Source organism: Amblyraja radiata, chromosome 5 (genome assembly GCF_010909765.2).
Source record: "Amblyraja radiata isolate CabotCenter1 chromosome 5, sAmbRad1.1.pri, whole genome shotgun sequence".
NCBI classification, from domain to species: Eukaryota; Metazoa; Chordata; class Chondrichthyes; order Rajiformes; family Rajidae; genus Amblyraja; species Amblyraja radiata.
The window spans coordinates 6018287-6033266 of NC_045960.1; the positions used below are offsets into that span (position 1 = coordinate 6018287).

Consider the following 14980-nt stretch of genomic DNA (forward strand, 5'->3'; position numbering starts at 1 on the left):
CCCATGAATAAGTTGCCCCAAGCCCTCTTTAGATCTTTCCTCTTTCACATTCATATAAGCCCTCTAGTTTTAGTCTCTCTTATCCTGGGAAAAAAGGCCCCTTTCACCTTTCTATGCCCCTCAAATTTAAATGATTGTGGCTATTCACCGCTGCAAGGTGAGCTCACAGCCCCTCCTGCACTCCAGGGAAAAGTAATCCCAGTTTAACCAGCCTCTCCTTGTAACAATCTCGACCCCAATAAAATCCTTGTGAATCTTTTTTTTGCACCCTTTCCAGTTTAAGGACATCCTTCCTGCAGCAGGGCAGCCAGAACTGCACCCAGTACTCTATATGTGGCGTTATCAACGGCCTGTGCCGCTGTACGATGAACTTGTATATCTGAACGACCTGCAACTGTGCGCTTGAACAAGCAAAGCCACCCCCAACATTGTATTTTAAGACACTGAAGTGGTTAATCAGAGTGGAAAATCTGACACCATGGTGTTAAAATAACTGCACCTGCAAGACTATGTAGAAAGACCAGAGACACAAGAGGTTGCAGATGGTGGAATCTGGAGCAACAAACAATCTGTCGGAGGAACTCAGCAGCTGAAGCAGAATCTGCAGCTGAACGGTTTGGGTTGAAACCTTGCATACTGGAAACACAGGAAGGCTGCTTGCCTCGAGTCTCCTTGATGTGGCTTGGTGTTAAATTTTGTCTGAATATACTGCTGTTGACTTCCTTAAAATGCCTTTACCATAAGGTTCTACATGAATTCAACTCGTTGTTGCACTTTTCTGTTAGGCAAACCTTACCTCATGAAGCAGCGGGACTACTGCTGTAACAGGTAACCTGGCAATGGTGGTCTTTATCAAGGCATCCTTCTTAATCTGGAGCACTTTCTGGACAAGGATAAAGAAAGGAAAATGAACGTTGCATTTTGTCACTAGGGGCTTGTGACATCCCCCAAACTTCTCAAAGCTATAAATACAAGCGCAGGAAATGACTTTGAATTGATTGTGGCATGGCCCCACTAGTTGTTCTGCAGACAATTGTTTTTCACTTAGTAAATAACAAGATGGGGAGCGCAGCTCACTTCAGCCTCCACCAAGTAGATTAAAGAAACAAAATGCCAAAATGGTTGAATAACTCTATAGAAAATGACCATCCCTGCACAGGATCTTAGATCGCCATCAAATCCAGAAATAGTTGGCAAGGGTCACAGATTCACAAACTAACTTTCTTTTGCATTGTATGCAACCACATTCCTTCTGAAGAGTCCAGACCTGAAACATCACTTAGTTATCCATGAAGTCCAGAGATGTAGAAACAAGAAATCACAGATGCTGGTTTACACAACAGGGGCACAGAGTGCTGGAGTAACTCAGTGGGTCAGGCAACATCTCTGGGGAACATGGTCGGGTGACATTTCAGGTTGGGACCTTTCTTCAGTTGATTGTCAGGGTGTGGATTCCATAAAGGCACTGCCCAACTCACTGGAGTTACTCCAGCATCTCGTTGTCCTTCCTGACACTTCAGGCTCCTCGGCATCTCGAGGATACTGCGTGGAAAAGTGACAGGAAAATCTGTGCTTCATCCGGCAAGTCTGGATGATGTCAGGGCTGAAGAGGGGTGGAGAAGGAAGGAGGTGCAATTGGCAAGACGAGGACATTGTGTTCTGAATGCACCTCACGTGCTCTGTCTAAATTCTTACTGCCTCCCACCTAGCTTTCTCCAGTGAAGAAAAGTGCTCGTTTCCAGCAGTTGCAAGTTTGCTGCCTGCAAGTATAGTTATTTCTCCATGGAAACTGCCTGAACTGCTCAGCATTTTCCTGCAGTTTTACAAGACAGTGGTACGCAAGGAATACTAATGTCTCCTCAGCGAACTGAATCAGTTCATCCAGAAAAGGGATTCCTGTTAAGATGTTTGGACCAACAATGTAGTCTTTTATTGACATTACATACCAAACCAAAATAACATTCCACCCCAGATTCCGGGCAATAGTAACTCTGCTGCATATACCTTTCTTCCACACTGTCATTGTTTGTTTAGTTTAGAGGAGCAGGCTCTTCAGCCCACTGAGTCCACGCCGGCCAGTGATCAACCCGCACACTAGGGACAAGTTATAAATGCCAATTAAACTACAAATCTGCATGTCTTTGGAGTGTGGGTTTCCTCCGAGTGCTCCAGGTTTCTCCCACATTCTAGTCGTTCAGGTTTGTAGGATTGGCTTCTGGCTAGTGTATAGGGTGATCACCGGTCTGTGTGGACTCGGCGGGCCTGTTTCCACTCTGTATCTCTAAATCAAACCTAATGAACTCATGCACGGTCTGATTTGCCTGGATAACACGTTAAACAGTTATCATTATCTCTGTAAACGTAACAATGCCAATGTCACAAAATGATAGCAGAAGATAAGTCTAAATATTGACTCTGTTTTCCTCGATTCAATCCGACCTGCCATTGGGAGAGCAAGCAGAAAGCACGAGGAAATTAATCTTGCACTTTAAGTAAACCAGAGAGCCACTGTTGATGCTTCATGGCTGTCGGTAAATGCATTATCAGCTTGTCTTCTAACTGTTAATAAGCTACAAGCTAGAAGATTTCATGCTTTAAAGGTGAGTTTATACATTCTAATTTAACCCAAGGCCGGGAGGGTGCACCGGGGGATGAGCCCGGTACACACGCTGACTTCATACTGCTCACTCCCTCCGCTCCCACAAGCGGAAGCTGCTGCCACCGGGCACCAGCTCACTGGATAACTGGAGGAAGGGTGCAACGGGAGCCTTGGTCTGCTATAACCAAAATCTGTTATATAGAGGTCCGTTATTGCAAGGGTTTACTGTATTTAGAACAAGAGGCATCTTAAAGCCAGAGTCTCTCTCAATGTGCTGACAGGAGCTGGCAGCACTTTGATGCAATCGACTTACGGCTGAACACTACCAACTCCAATGCCTAGGATGCACGAGGGACTTTGGGCTTTGTTTAGTCTTGCACTATAGAAAATGACCATCCCTGCACAGGATCTTAGATCGCCATCAAATCCAGAAATAGTTGGCAAGGGTCACAGATTCACAAACTAACTTTCTTTTGCATTGTATGCAACCACATTCCTTCTGAAGAGTCCAGACCTGAAACATCACTTAGTTATCCATGAAGTCCAGAGATGTAGAAACAAGAAATCACAGATGCTGGTTTACACAACAGGGGCACAGAGTGCTGGAGTAACTCAGTGGGTCAGGCAACATCTCTGGGGAACATGGTCGGGTGACATTTGGTTGGGACCTTTCTTCAGTTGATTGTCAGGGTGTGGATTCCACAAAGGCACTGCCCAACTCACTGGAGTTACTCCAGCATCTCGTTGTCCTTCCTGACACTTCGGCATCTCGAGGATACTGCGTGGAAAAGTGACAGGAAAATCTGTGCTTCATCCGGCAAGTCTGGATGATGTCAGGGCTGAAGAGGGGTGGAGAAGGAAGGAGGTGCAAGTGGCAAAACGAGGACATTGTGTTCTGAATGCACCTCACGTGCTCTGTCTAAATTCTTACTGCCTCCCACCTAGCTTTCTCCAGTGAAGAAAAGTGTTATAAAAGTGTTATAAAAAGACAAGTTATAAATGACAATTAAACTACAAATCTGCATGTCTTTGGAGTGTGGGAGGAAAGGGTGCACCCGGAGAAAACACACAAGGTCATGGGGAGAACGTAGATAGCACCCGTGGTCAGTATGGAGCCCGTGGTCCCTGGTGTAAGGCAGCAACTCTACTGCTGCACCACTGTGCCACACTCCCAGTTTAAATAACCTGTCCAGTGGTGATTTTAATTTTCAATGTATTCAGATATTTATCTAGGGATAACTTGGCTAATTTTTGGTTCTCAGATCACAATTCTACTCATGTATTTATTATCAATGCACCAACACCATCTGGTGGCACTACCTGGCTAAGACAGTTTTACAGCTGTCGAAATGGACCTTTTCACGCTTAGAAACAGATTAAAAAAGTGTCAGAGACATCAAACGCAACTTCTTAATGTCAATCTTAAGATTTTAAACTATGAGAAACAACAGAACTAAAATAACCCACACTCAAAGAATTTGGCAAGATATTTTTGACAGTGTAGTTTCGATTAAAGCGTGGAAAAAGGCCCTTCGGCTCAGAGTGCATGCCAACCATCAATCATCCATTTACACTAGTTCCATGTTACCAACTTTCTCAGCCAGGGACATTATACAGTGTCCAATTAACCTACATACCTGCATGTCTTTAGACTTAGTGTGTGGAAACAAGCTGTTAGGCCCATGGCGTCCGCACCCACTGGTGATCACCCCATACCATAGCACTATCCTATTTGAGCCAATTAACCTACAAACCCGCACGTTTTTGGAGTGTGGGAGGAAGCCAGAGCACCCGGAGAAAACCATACAAGGTCACAGGGAGAACGTACAAACTCGGCACAGTCAAGGCCGAACCTGGGTCTCGGGCACTATGAGGCAGCAGCTCTACCGCTGTGCCGCCCAAAATAACAAATTTGGAGAAATTTGACACTGTTCTCTCTCAAAACCTACCATCGTCAAGACTAGAGACTGATCCTATGGAAATACAAAACGTTGTCTATTCAAAGCAACTGACATCCGACACAACCAAAACCTTACATTTAGAATAGAGGAGTCGTTACTCTCTAGTCCTTGTACAAGCAACACAGCAAAGCTGTCAGCCTGTGGAAAGCCTCCTTTGTGCTTCACTTTCAGTGCATCAATATCCATGGCAGACAGACGCTCCTCAATGCTACTCTGAAAAAAAGAACAATCAACAGTTAAGCAGAGTAATAGTGAGATTAAACGAGAACTTACCAGTTTGAAGTTTGATCTTTATTTTATGAGGAGTTACGTTGAGGGACTACGTGAAGAAGGCCGTCCAGGCGCACGCACGTCAATCTTCAAAGCAGCGGTGTGAAATCACAGATGATATATACCGAAGCATAATAGTAAGCTACGTGATACAAAACTTAACTTACCTTTGATCTTTATTAGGGTGGGAGCGGAGGGCACGTAGTCCCTCGACGTAACTCCTCATAAAATAAAGATCAAACTTCAAACTGGTAAGTTCTCGTTTAATCTTACTATTTTACTTCGGAGTCACGCAAGTGACTACGTGAAGATTTTAAAGTTTCCGTGATTTCAGGCCATAGATTCAATTCCGGCGTATCACTGTATTTTGATTGACTCTATGAGTGAAAAACAGTCAATAACATACAACCATAACATTTGTTAATCAGTTAATGGTTTGTTTTATGATAAACATTATGTGTCCCATTTTAATCACTGGGAACATTTAATACTGAATCCAAAACAGTACCACCAAATACATCAGGGTCTGCAATCTCTTTGTGGTAATACTTGTAAACATCCTTTAATTTGCCCATCCTGCGGCCGCGAGGATATGGTCTATTGGAACGTCCAAATCCTTGGCCGCCGATGTCGAGATTAAAATTTGTCAGTATCAATTACTGAATCCAATAGCACCTTCTTCAGCCATCTTGAAATTGTTTGTGTTGTCACTATTTTGTGTGTTTTTTTATGGCTGATAAATAATGCGGATTCTACACCTCTAAGGTGCTTGGTGGTCTCAATGTAGTGTTTCAAATATATAACTACACATAGTCTTTGATCTGTAGGATATGCTGAAAAAAACAATTTACACCCCGAGACTCCTGGTCTGCTCTGTTTTAGCAGGTCATAGACATAGAATGTAATTTCCTCTGCTGTCATTCCCACTTTGTCTACCCGTAACTTGTGTAATGTTTGTACTCTTTGGGCTGAGACTAAAGCCATTAACATGACTATTTTCATAGTGATTTTGTCTAAAGACAAATTTGAGATGGGACTCCAATCCCTAAGTAGTGTGAGTACATCCCTCACATTCCAGATTTCCGTATATCTCGGTCTGGGAGGTTTAGCATTAAAGATGCCCTTCATGTATCTACAAATCAAGGGGTGTGATCCTAGAACCTGTTGTTCGGATGCTCTCGATAAATATGCAGAGAGGGCACTCCTTGCAGTGTTGATTGCACTATAACTTAAATTAGCATCAAAATGTAATGTTGACAAGAATTCTACAACATCTGACGTGTCTGCAGTGTGGTAAGAAATATTTTATGTTGAACAAAACTGCTCCCATTTCTTAATGTAAGAAATGTACTGCTTCTGGGTACTATCCCTCCAGGATCCTGTAATTACATCCATACTGTGATCTGTTATGGCTATTTCAACATATGGCCTTTTTAGACTCTGCAAATCAATACGATCATGTAAAGGATGAAAATCACCAGTTACAGGGTGCACGAGTAGGTTTTCTTGTCTTGAGACATGTATTATAGGTTCTGTCATCATTTTTTAACACTACTGGATACCATGGTTGTGTGGGCCAATCTGGAAAACCACCAACAAGCCTGAAGCATTATCTTGTTTGATCTTCTGTAGACATCTACTGATCAGACAAAAGGGAGGAAATGCATATAAAACATTCCACCCCAATTTAAGGTAAACGCATCTACCCCTGTTGCACCTAGGTCTGGTTCCCACGAAACATATTGAGGTAACTGGTGGTTCAATCTGGATGCAAACAAGTCAATTTCTGGTTTCCCAAATTTTTTCACAATCTTATGGAAAATGTCACGATTTAACATCCATTGTATTGTCATTAAATTTGCGTGACCTAGTGTCTGCAATTATATTGAATTTACCTGGTAGGTAAATTGCAGAAAACCAAATGTCTCTCTTAATGGACCAGTGCCAAATCATGTTTGCTAATCTGTCAAATGCTTCTGACTTGATTCCACCCATATGATTGACATATGCTACTGCCGTAGTGTTGTCAATCTGAACCTGTACATGCAAATTTTGTACCTTGCGGCAAAGGGCTTAAGCCCATGAAATACACTTAGTAATTCAAGATAATTAATGCCATGTGTCTCGAGCAAAGGTTCTTCCTCTGCATTCGATCTACCTCCACAGCTTGAGATGGTATCAGCATCTCCCCAACCTAGTGCACTTGCATCGGTTTGTAGGCTGATAGCTGGTGATTCAACCAGAATTTTTTCTGTAAGAACAATCACCATTTTTTATCCACCATTTTATATCATCAATTGCTGTGTTTGGCAGTTGCATGGGTCTATCAAAATACCCGGAATGTCTTTTAAATGCTAATACCTTTGCTCGCTGCAGTTGTTGGTAATGCAGTGGGCCAAGCTGAACAGCTGGAAAAGAAGCAATTAGTTTGCCAATTAGGCTTGCCACCTGCCTGATTGATGGTTGTTTGCCTGCAATTAGTTCCTTACAACCCTCAATTCGCTGCAGCTTTTAGTCCTTGGGTAAGGTCACTATCATGTGCTCTGAATTAATAGTGAACCCCAAGTAATCAATTATTTTGTTGGGTGTCAATCTAGATTTATCTGGACAGATAAAGAAGCCAAGATTTTGAATGTTAGTTTGACTTTTAAAACTGATGCTGTCGTTATGGCTTCAGTGTCTCCCACAATTAAAATGTCATCCAAATAAACCATTATCAAATGGCCTTGGGCTCTTAACAATGCTAAGATTGGTTTTAGCAGTTTAGTAAACAATCTAGGGGCTGAGGTTAAACCATTAGGCAATGCTTTGAATTGCCACAATTGATTCATCCAGACAAATTTCAAATATCTACGATCTTTACCATGCACGGTCACAGAGTAATACGCATCTTGGAGATCTATGCTTGCCATATAGCATTCTGTTGAAATTAACTGCAAAGCATTAGTAAATGTCTCCATTTTGAAATGTTTATACTGTACAAAAGGGTTGAGACTTGTAAGGTCTAAATGATTCTACAGCCACCATCCTTTTTTAGGTATAGAGAAAACACTAGATATGAACTGGTGGTTTTGATAAGTTGTTTTCTCAATTACCTCTTTTTTACTCAATATGTCAAGTGCTACTTGAATGATTCTAATCTCTTCTTTAGAGAAAAATGTATTCGTCTTGGAATAATGTTGAGTAGGGGAATTTTCATTTTGGTAGAATTCAATTCTAAACCCCATTATACTGCACAGTATATAAGCATCAGATGTTATTTGTTGCCATTCTTTTAGGAAGAATTGTAACCTTCCCCCAATTTGTGAATAGGACACATCTGATATGTTTGTCTCAGAACCAGTACCACCTACCTCAGGATTTGCTGGTGTCACTTTTTGTACCTTGCCCCTTGTGGGAATACCATGTCCTCCACGTCCTGGGGTCGTACGCCAATATCGTGTATGCGGGTACAAGCGACTTATTCCTTCACCAGTTCCCGCCACCCTTCGGTATAGATATTGCCTTCGTTATGGCAATTGTCTATTAGATGGTTTACAGAGCCCTGCAAACTTAGGATGTATGTTAGGTCTTATCGCATTTTTACGAATACAATTTATTTCAAAATGTGCATTACACATCATTCCCATAACATCCTGTTGTGACGTTGTCACATTTCCTTCTTCCAGGTCTCTGGCAAATGCTGTGATGCTTGACCCCATTAATCTTAGTACCCGCTGTAACCTCATTTCTTGAGCGCGTACTGCAGTGCCCATATAACTCCACACTTCACTGTTGACAGATGGGACTACTAGCAGAGCGCAATTCTACGGGATTTCATATTTGTTCTCAATCTCATCCATCGTTGGTTCTTCCAAATGATGGGAAAGCAGGTAATTTATACTTCTGCTATATCCTCTGTTAGAGGTTGTCCCTTTTTTCTGGGACTAGAGAACTTATGGGCCAGCCCTGGTACATTTCTTTTTTGTGTGGGCTCTGGTCCTTATATGATTCATTGTCAGAATATTCTGGCTATTCCTCCTCATAATGGGTTTCACCTGGCATTTTTCATCAGGTATTTCATGCGCTGGCTCTCTGATAGGCCTACGCTTCTTTGACCCTCTTTGGGGTATCTCAAGCTCTTCATAGAGCCGTATACTGACAGCCCACTTTTGGGTGCTGCTCCATTCTGGGTCTCCTGTAGACCAACGTCTGTATTGTCTTTCAGACATTTCTGTTGCTGGCTCAGTGCTAGGCCAACATACATATTCATCTCCAACGTTTCCCAGGACCTCTCCTGGGTGTTCCATGCGCTGGCTCTTTAGGCCCGCGTTTTTTATACTCCTTCTGGAGTTTGCTTTATAAATCATTTTACCCATGAGGAATTCCAGTTGATAAACTCTATCTGACATGATTATAGTTCACTCATCCGAGTCTACAGGCCTATTATTTTCTTTATGGCCTTGCTCCCTGTGGGAGTTTCAATGGGACTTTTTTCTCCCGTGTAGAAATAGTTGGTTTCTCTACCGTCGACTTTTTAGTCGGGCGCCCGCTACTCTCAGACATTTTGTCTTCGAGTGCTTACTGCGGTGCACTTTCCATTATTCCTCCCACCTTTCTCCATATATTAAGACTTGCCTGTGTTCTCTGCACGCAGTCTCCACGGAGAAAAGCAGCCTGAAAATGAAAGTAAAATACTTACGTTCAGATTTTCTTTCACTCACTGCTTGGAGGTTCCGCACCTCCTACCGCGGTCGCAGCGCAATGCGTCTGACGAGATGACGCGCGTGCGCCTGGATGGCCTTCTTCACGTAGTCACTCACGTGACTCAGAAGTAAAATTTACAAGTATCGTTCTATACGTTCATAGATGACACTGGAAACCTATTAGTAATGCTTGTTCCACTTAATCTACATTTACTTCAGATATTCTCGCCAGTTTTGGATAGTTAAAATCGCACAGAAAATTGGCACTTTTGTAGCCATGAGCAAATTAAATTCAGACTGTGAGCTTCATTATTGAAGATACATTTTCTGCTCGAGTTCCAAATGAGATGTCTGCTCAAGAATTAAATGTAAACCTAATTTGGCCACGAGCAACTGACGCTCAACCTGAATGAAATTTGCAGTCAGGCCTCAGTCAGTTGAAGGAGAGGCTGCTGCTTTGGTTCATGCTCCAGCTATTCAGCAGCTTTCAGAAGACTTCATTGCAGACATTGGCTTCAGCAGCCTCACTTCCTTTGTATTCTTTTTCAGCTAGTCAAAATTTAAGTTAGAGATACATACAGGGAGGAAACAGACCCTTCGACCCACTGGGTCCACGAGGTAGTTGATCACCCATTCACACTGGTCCTATGTTTTCTGTCACACCCGCCCCCCACACACTAGGGTCAATTTACAGAAATCAATAAACCTACAAACCTGCACGTCTTTGAGATGTGGGAGGAAACCGAGGCACCCGGAGAAAAAGTACGGGGTCACAGGGCAAACGTGCAAACTCCGTACAGACAGCACCTGTAGTCAGGATCGCTGATGCTGCGAGGCAACAACTCTACCGATGCACCACTGGGCCTCCCTAACCTTAAAGCTTTAACCCCTCACCCTGGATACAGAATGCACTATGCCACCTAGCAATTAAGTAAAACGTATGCTAAAGTTAAAGAGCCACCCTAGCCCAATCTCACAAGAGCTCCCGGACTCATTTTCCCCAAAGCTGATACATCCCAAACTCACCCAGTCAAACATTGAACCTCATGTAAATAGTCAGACTCTCCAAATATTGAGTACTGACTTCAGACAAGTAGGAGAAAGAGGAGATTGTAACTTAAAAAAAGATTTAGTATAAAACTAATTTGCAAATGTACTTGGGATTGGCTTTAAGTATCCAAAATGCGACCTCTGCTGCCTAGGACAAATGTAGTAAGTCCATGGGAGTACCACCATGTCCTAATCCAAATTTGTAAATAGATCGTTAATGTCTAAATCCTGGAAGCCTTATTCCACCCAACAGCACTTAGTACTGTCATCAGAGGGAACACAGTTCATCACTACCTCTGCACAGGCAGTAAATGCTATGGACAACCAGGGAAAAAAAAAAAAAGTTTCCATTTTGATTTTGAGGTTAAAATTCTAAGTTGGAGAATTAGAACCGGTTCCATTTCCAAACACAAGAATGAAACGTCAATCAATTACCTCCACTTCCGTTCCTTTCCTTTTAGCTTCAGTCTTTCTCGATTCCATCAGCCTGGGCTTCATGCTTGCAACGTGGCCTGGAATACCAGGCACCAACACTTTAACTTCAGCTGTTACAATTGGAGTTTTCACCTGCAGAGTAAAAACAAGCAAATAGTCACACCACAGACCTGGCAAGATGGTTCCTATATGCATAAATAGGACACACCTTCATGCATTCATTGAAGAAAGCAAAGTGAATTGGTCCACGTACAAAGGAGTCAGTGCCTCTATTGGCATCCCTGTGCCAATAGACTATTATCTAAATGGTGGCCGACTAGGAAAAGGGGAGATGCAGCGAGACCTGGGTGTCATGGTACACCAGTCATTGAAAGTGGGCATGCAGGTGCAGCAGGCAGTGAAGAAAGCGAATGGTATGTTAGCTTTCATAGCAAAAGGATTTGAGTATAGGAGCAGGGAGGTTCTACTGCAGTTGTACAGGGTCTTGGTGAGACCACACCTGGAGTATTGCGTACAGTTTTGGTCTCCAAATCTGAGGAAGGACATTATTGCCATAGAGGGAGTGCAGAGAAGGTTCACCAGACTGATTCCTGGGATGTCAGGACTGTCTTATGAAGAAAGACTGGATAGACTTGGTTTATACTCTCTAGAATTTAGGAGATTGAGAGGGGATCTTATAGAAACTTACAAAATTCTTAAGGGGTTGGACAGGCTAGATGCAGGAAGATTGCTCCCGATGTTGGGGAAGTCCAGGACAAGGGGTCACAGCTTAAGGATAAGGGGGAAATCCTTTAAAACCGAGATGAGAAGAACTTTTTTCACACAGAGAGTGGTGAATCTCTGGAACTCCCTGCCACAAAGGGTAGTCGAGGCCAGTTCATTGGCTATATTTAAGAGGGAGTTAGATGTGGCCCTTGTGGCTAAGGGGATCAGAGGGTATGGAGAGAAGGCAGGTACGGGATACTGAGTTGGATGATCAGCCATGATCATATTGAATGGCGGTGCAGGCTCGAAGGGCCGAATGGCCTACTCCTGCACCTAATTTCTATGTTTCTATGTTGTGTGTCCACTGCACACAAGGTCAAGATAGGTAAATAAATATTCACTCACACAAATCTCTCTCTGAATGGCAAGGAGGCCAGCCTCATTGGCACCCAACTCTTAAGTGTCGAAGGCTGTGGAACCAACCCCCCCCCCCCCACCAAGTTGCGAGCACCTTCAAACAGTTTCAGAGAAACCCCAACCCATGCCCTCAAAATGCCCAGAGGCAATTATGTCCCAATATTGGTTTGCGGCCATCAGAGCCAAGCAACAGACTCTCAGACATTGAAAATAAAAACATTAAAAGCAAGACGATATAAGGAAACTAGTTTAATGAATTTGATTAGTAAGGGTGTCAGTGGTTAGGGGGAGAAGGCAGGAGAATGGGGTTGAGAGGGAATGATAGATCAGCCTTGCTTGAATGGCAGAGTAGGCCGTTCAAATGAGCCAAATTCAGATGGGCCAAAAGGATCCTAGAACTTATGAAATACATCAAAAACAACTCAAATGAAGATTACTCTGACCATGGAGACACAAGGAACTGCAGATGCTGAAACAAAGGGAAAAAAAGACAAAATGCTGGAGTAACTCAGATGCTGCACCCGCTGAGTTTCTCCAGCATTTTTGTGTACCTTCGATTTTCCAGCATCTGCAGTTCCTTCTTGAAAAAGGTACTGGAGGAACTCAGCGGGTCAGGCAGCATCTGTGGAGGGAATGGACAGGCAACATTCCCTCCAGTCTGAAGCAGTTTATTCCTACCACAGATGCTGCCTGACCAGCTGAGTTTCCCCAGTACTTGGAGTCTTATTCTGCCCTTGGTCTTCTTTTCAGTCATCTCCTCCGAATGAAGTCATTGGGCTGACTGATTCTGTACTAACAGTGGGTTAGTACAGAATCTCCTTGTCTTTCATATAACAAAGATATGGCATATCTACCATTGGTTGGACGTCAGAAAACTCATGCAGAACTGTTAGCTGAAAAGATCAAATGACCAAGGGACATGCAAGAGTAAAAAACGTTCTACATTTTGGAAGCAACGTATGAGCCACATCACCACAAAGACATAGATAATGCAGGACAGTGGAAAGGCTTTTGATGATGGGGAACTTTAATCCTCTGTATCTTTGTACCACACACCCAACTATCCTCAGAAAAAGAAGCAATTGTTTAAATGTATGCAATTCCTCAAGAACTTCAACTGAAGCACCACTGCTCCTGTTGTCTCTTGTTTGTTTGCTTACTTTTGTTACAGCAGTCTCCGTCGAGATCGACACGGTCATCTGTGTATCTCTCACCAGGCAAATATGGGCTTCACTCGTATTCAACGTCTGAAATGAAAAAGAGCCATATGTAAGTTTGGGGGGGGGGAAGTTAACGGGGAAATAAAAGGACAAAACAACAATTTAAGCATTGAACTGCATTGACAGGCTAGGGATTACCAGCAGAAACTGGGGATAGCAAGTTCAGCCCTTTATTCAGGGGGGGCATATCACCCACAGAATTTGATAGCTAGAATAGAGAGGAACAAAAGCACTCTGGAATCATTTCCAAAGTAGGTAAATGTGATTTATATTTATGTACATAAGCTGCTCAAATTGAACAATCATTATTTACGTACATTTTATACCCCACAGCATCAGGCATTGTGTATGATCCGTGTTTATTTTCGGATTTCCTTGGATATTCTCGGCAGTTTAGGATTGAGTTATATCACAATCGAAAATCGGCATCTTTTGTAGCCACAAGGAAGTTAAATTCAGAAAGTCCAAGCACCTTACAAAATTTTAGCCAATTTGGGACTCAAACTCAAGAGGAAAGAGAACATTTCAACTTGGTACTTTTGCACAGATCCTAATTTAATCTCCCTCCAAACAACAGAAACTAGTATCATGTTTAAGAAAGAACTGCAGATGCTGGAAAAATCGAAGGTAGACGAAAATGTTGGAGAAACTCAGCGGGTGAGACAGCATCTATGGAGCGTAGGAATAGGTGACGTTTCGGGTTGAGACCCTTCTTCAAACTAGTATAATGATCATACTAATGGGCCTGTCCCACAGGCAACTCTTTAGGTGAGTGCAAGGGACTAGTTTTAATGGAATTCACCTACGACACCTGGCAACAACCTATGACATCCCCCACGACAACACACAACAGCAAAAATTGTCGCCACCATTGCAGAAAAATGTTGCGGCAGTCGCCCAAGTGGGACAGGCCCATAAAGTTGCCCCCCCATCCATCGAGGTCAGGCTACTCTTATGCATGGTATCAGGCAACTGAACCATCCTACCAACAACGAGAGAGCATTCCTGAAGTAATATCTACTTTATCAGAGACACTCGGACTATCTTTGATCGGACTTTACTGGACTTTATCTTATGCTAAACGTTATACCAGAACTGCCAAGTTTTGTCAGAGCATTTCAGTATTTTAGTACCTGAAAATCAGTATTTTGCTGAGGAAATCAGTATTTTTACAGTGCCATTTTGCTGAAAAAAAGTGTTTTTTAATATACGGTCATGCCCATGTAAGAGTACAAGAATGCATAACTTTGCTACCAATAGACAGGTCTTCTACGCACCTTACTTGACAGTGCATTCATTGCCATCTCTTTGTGTTCTGCTGTTTGAACGGCTGCTTTCCTGCTTTTAGCACCAGATGATGATGTAGAAGCCATTTTGGAAGCCTCCCTCTCCCTCCTCGCTCTCTCCCTCCCTCTATCTCCATCCCTCTCCTTCTCTCCATCCTTTTTTTCTCCTTCCCTCTTATTCCCACCCTCCCTCTCTCTCTCCTTCTCCCTCCCCGAACATTCTGTGACCCATAGCGCTATGTGTAAAGGCAATAGCGCTCCAGCTGGTAGGGCTATAATTAGAACCCATAGCGCTGTTCGTTTAAATTCCCACACGTTAAACTGACAGCGCTGTTTAAACCTGTAGAGGGAC

General features: G+C 43.0%; 1 protein-coding gene and 1 non-coding gene across 2 annotated transcripts in view; both read right to left on the reverse strand.

Annotated features, from left to right (window-relative positions):
* Positions 1-14980, reverse strand: part of wdr43 (WD repeat domain 43) — a 61693-nt gene that overhangs the window by 15748 nt on the left and 30965 nt on the right. Inside the window, exons 9-12 of the mRNA XM_033020550.1 lie at positions 13283-13369; positions 11001-11132; positions 4636-4773; positions 797-883 (exon numbers count right to left, since the gene is read on the reverse strand). Of these exons, the coding sequence (XP_032876441.1) occupies positions 797-883; positions 4636-4773; positions 11001-11132; positions 13283-13369 (444 nt within the window). The remainder of the gene's footprint in view (positions 1-796; positions 884-4635; positions 4774-11000; positions 11133-13282; positions 13370-14980) is intronic.
* On the reverse strand, positions 2414-2541 carry LOC116973885. Its single transcript, XR_004412167.1, has one exon. It is a non-coding gene; the product is annotated as a small nucleolar RNA SNORA31 (small nucleolar RNA).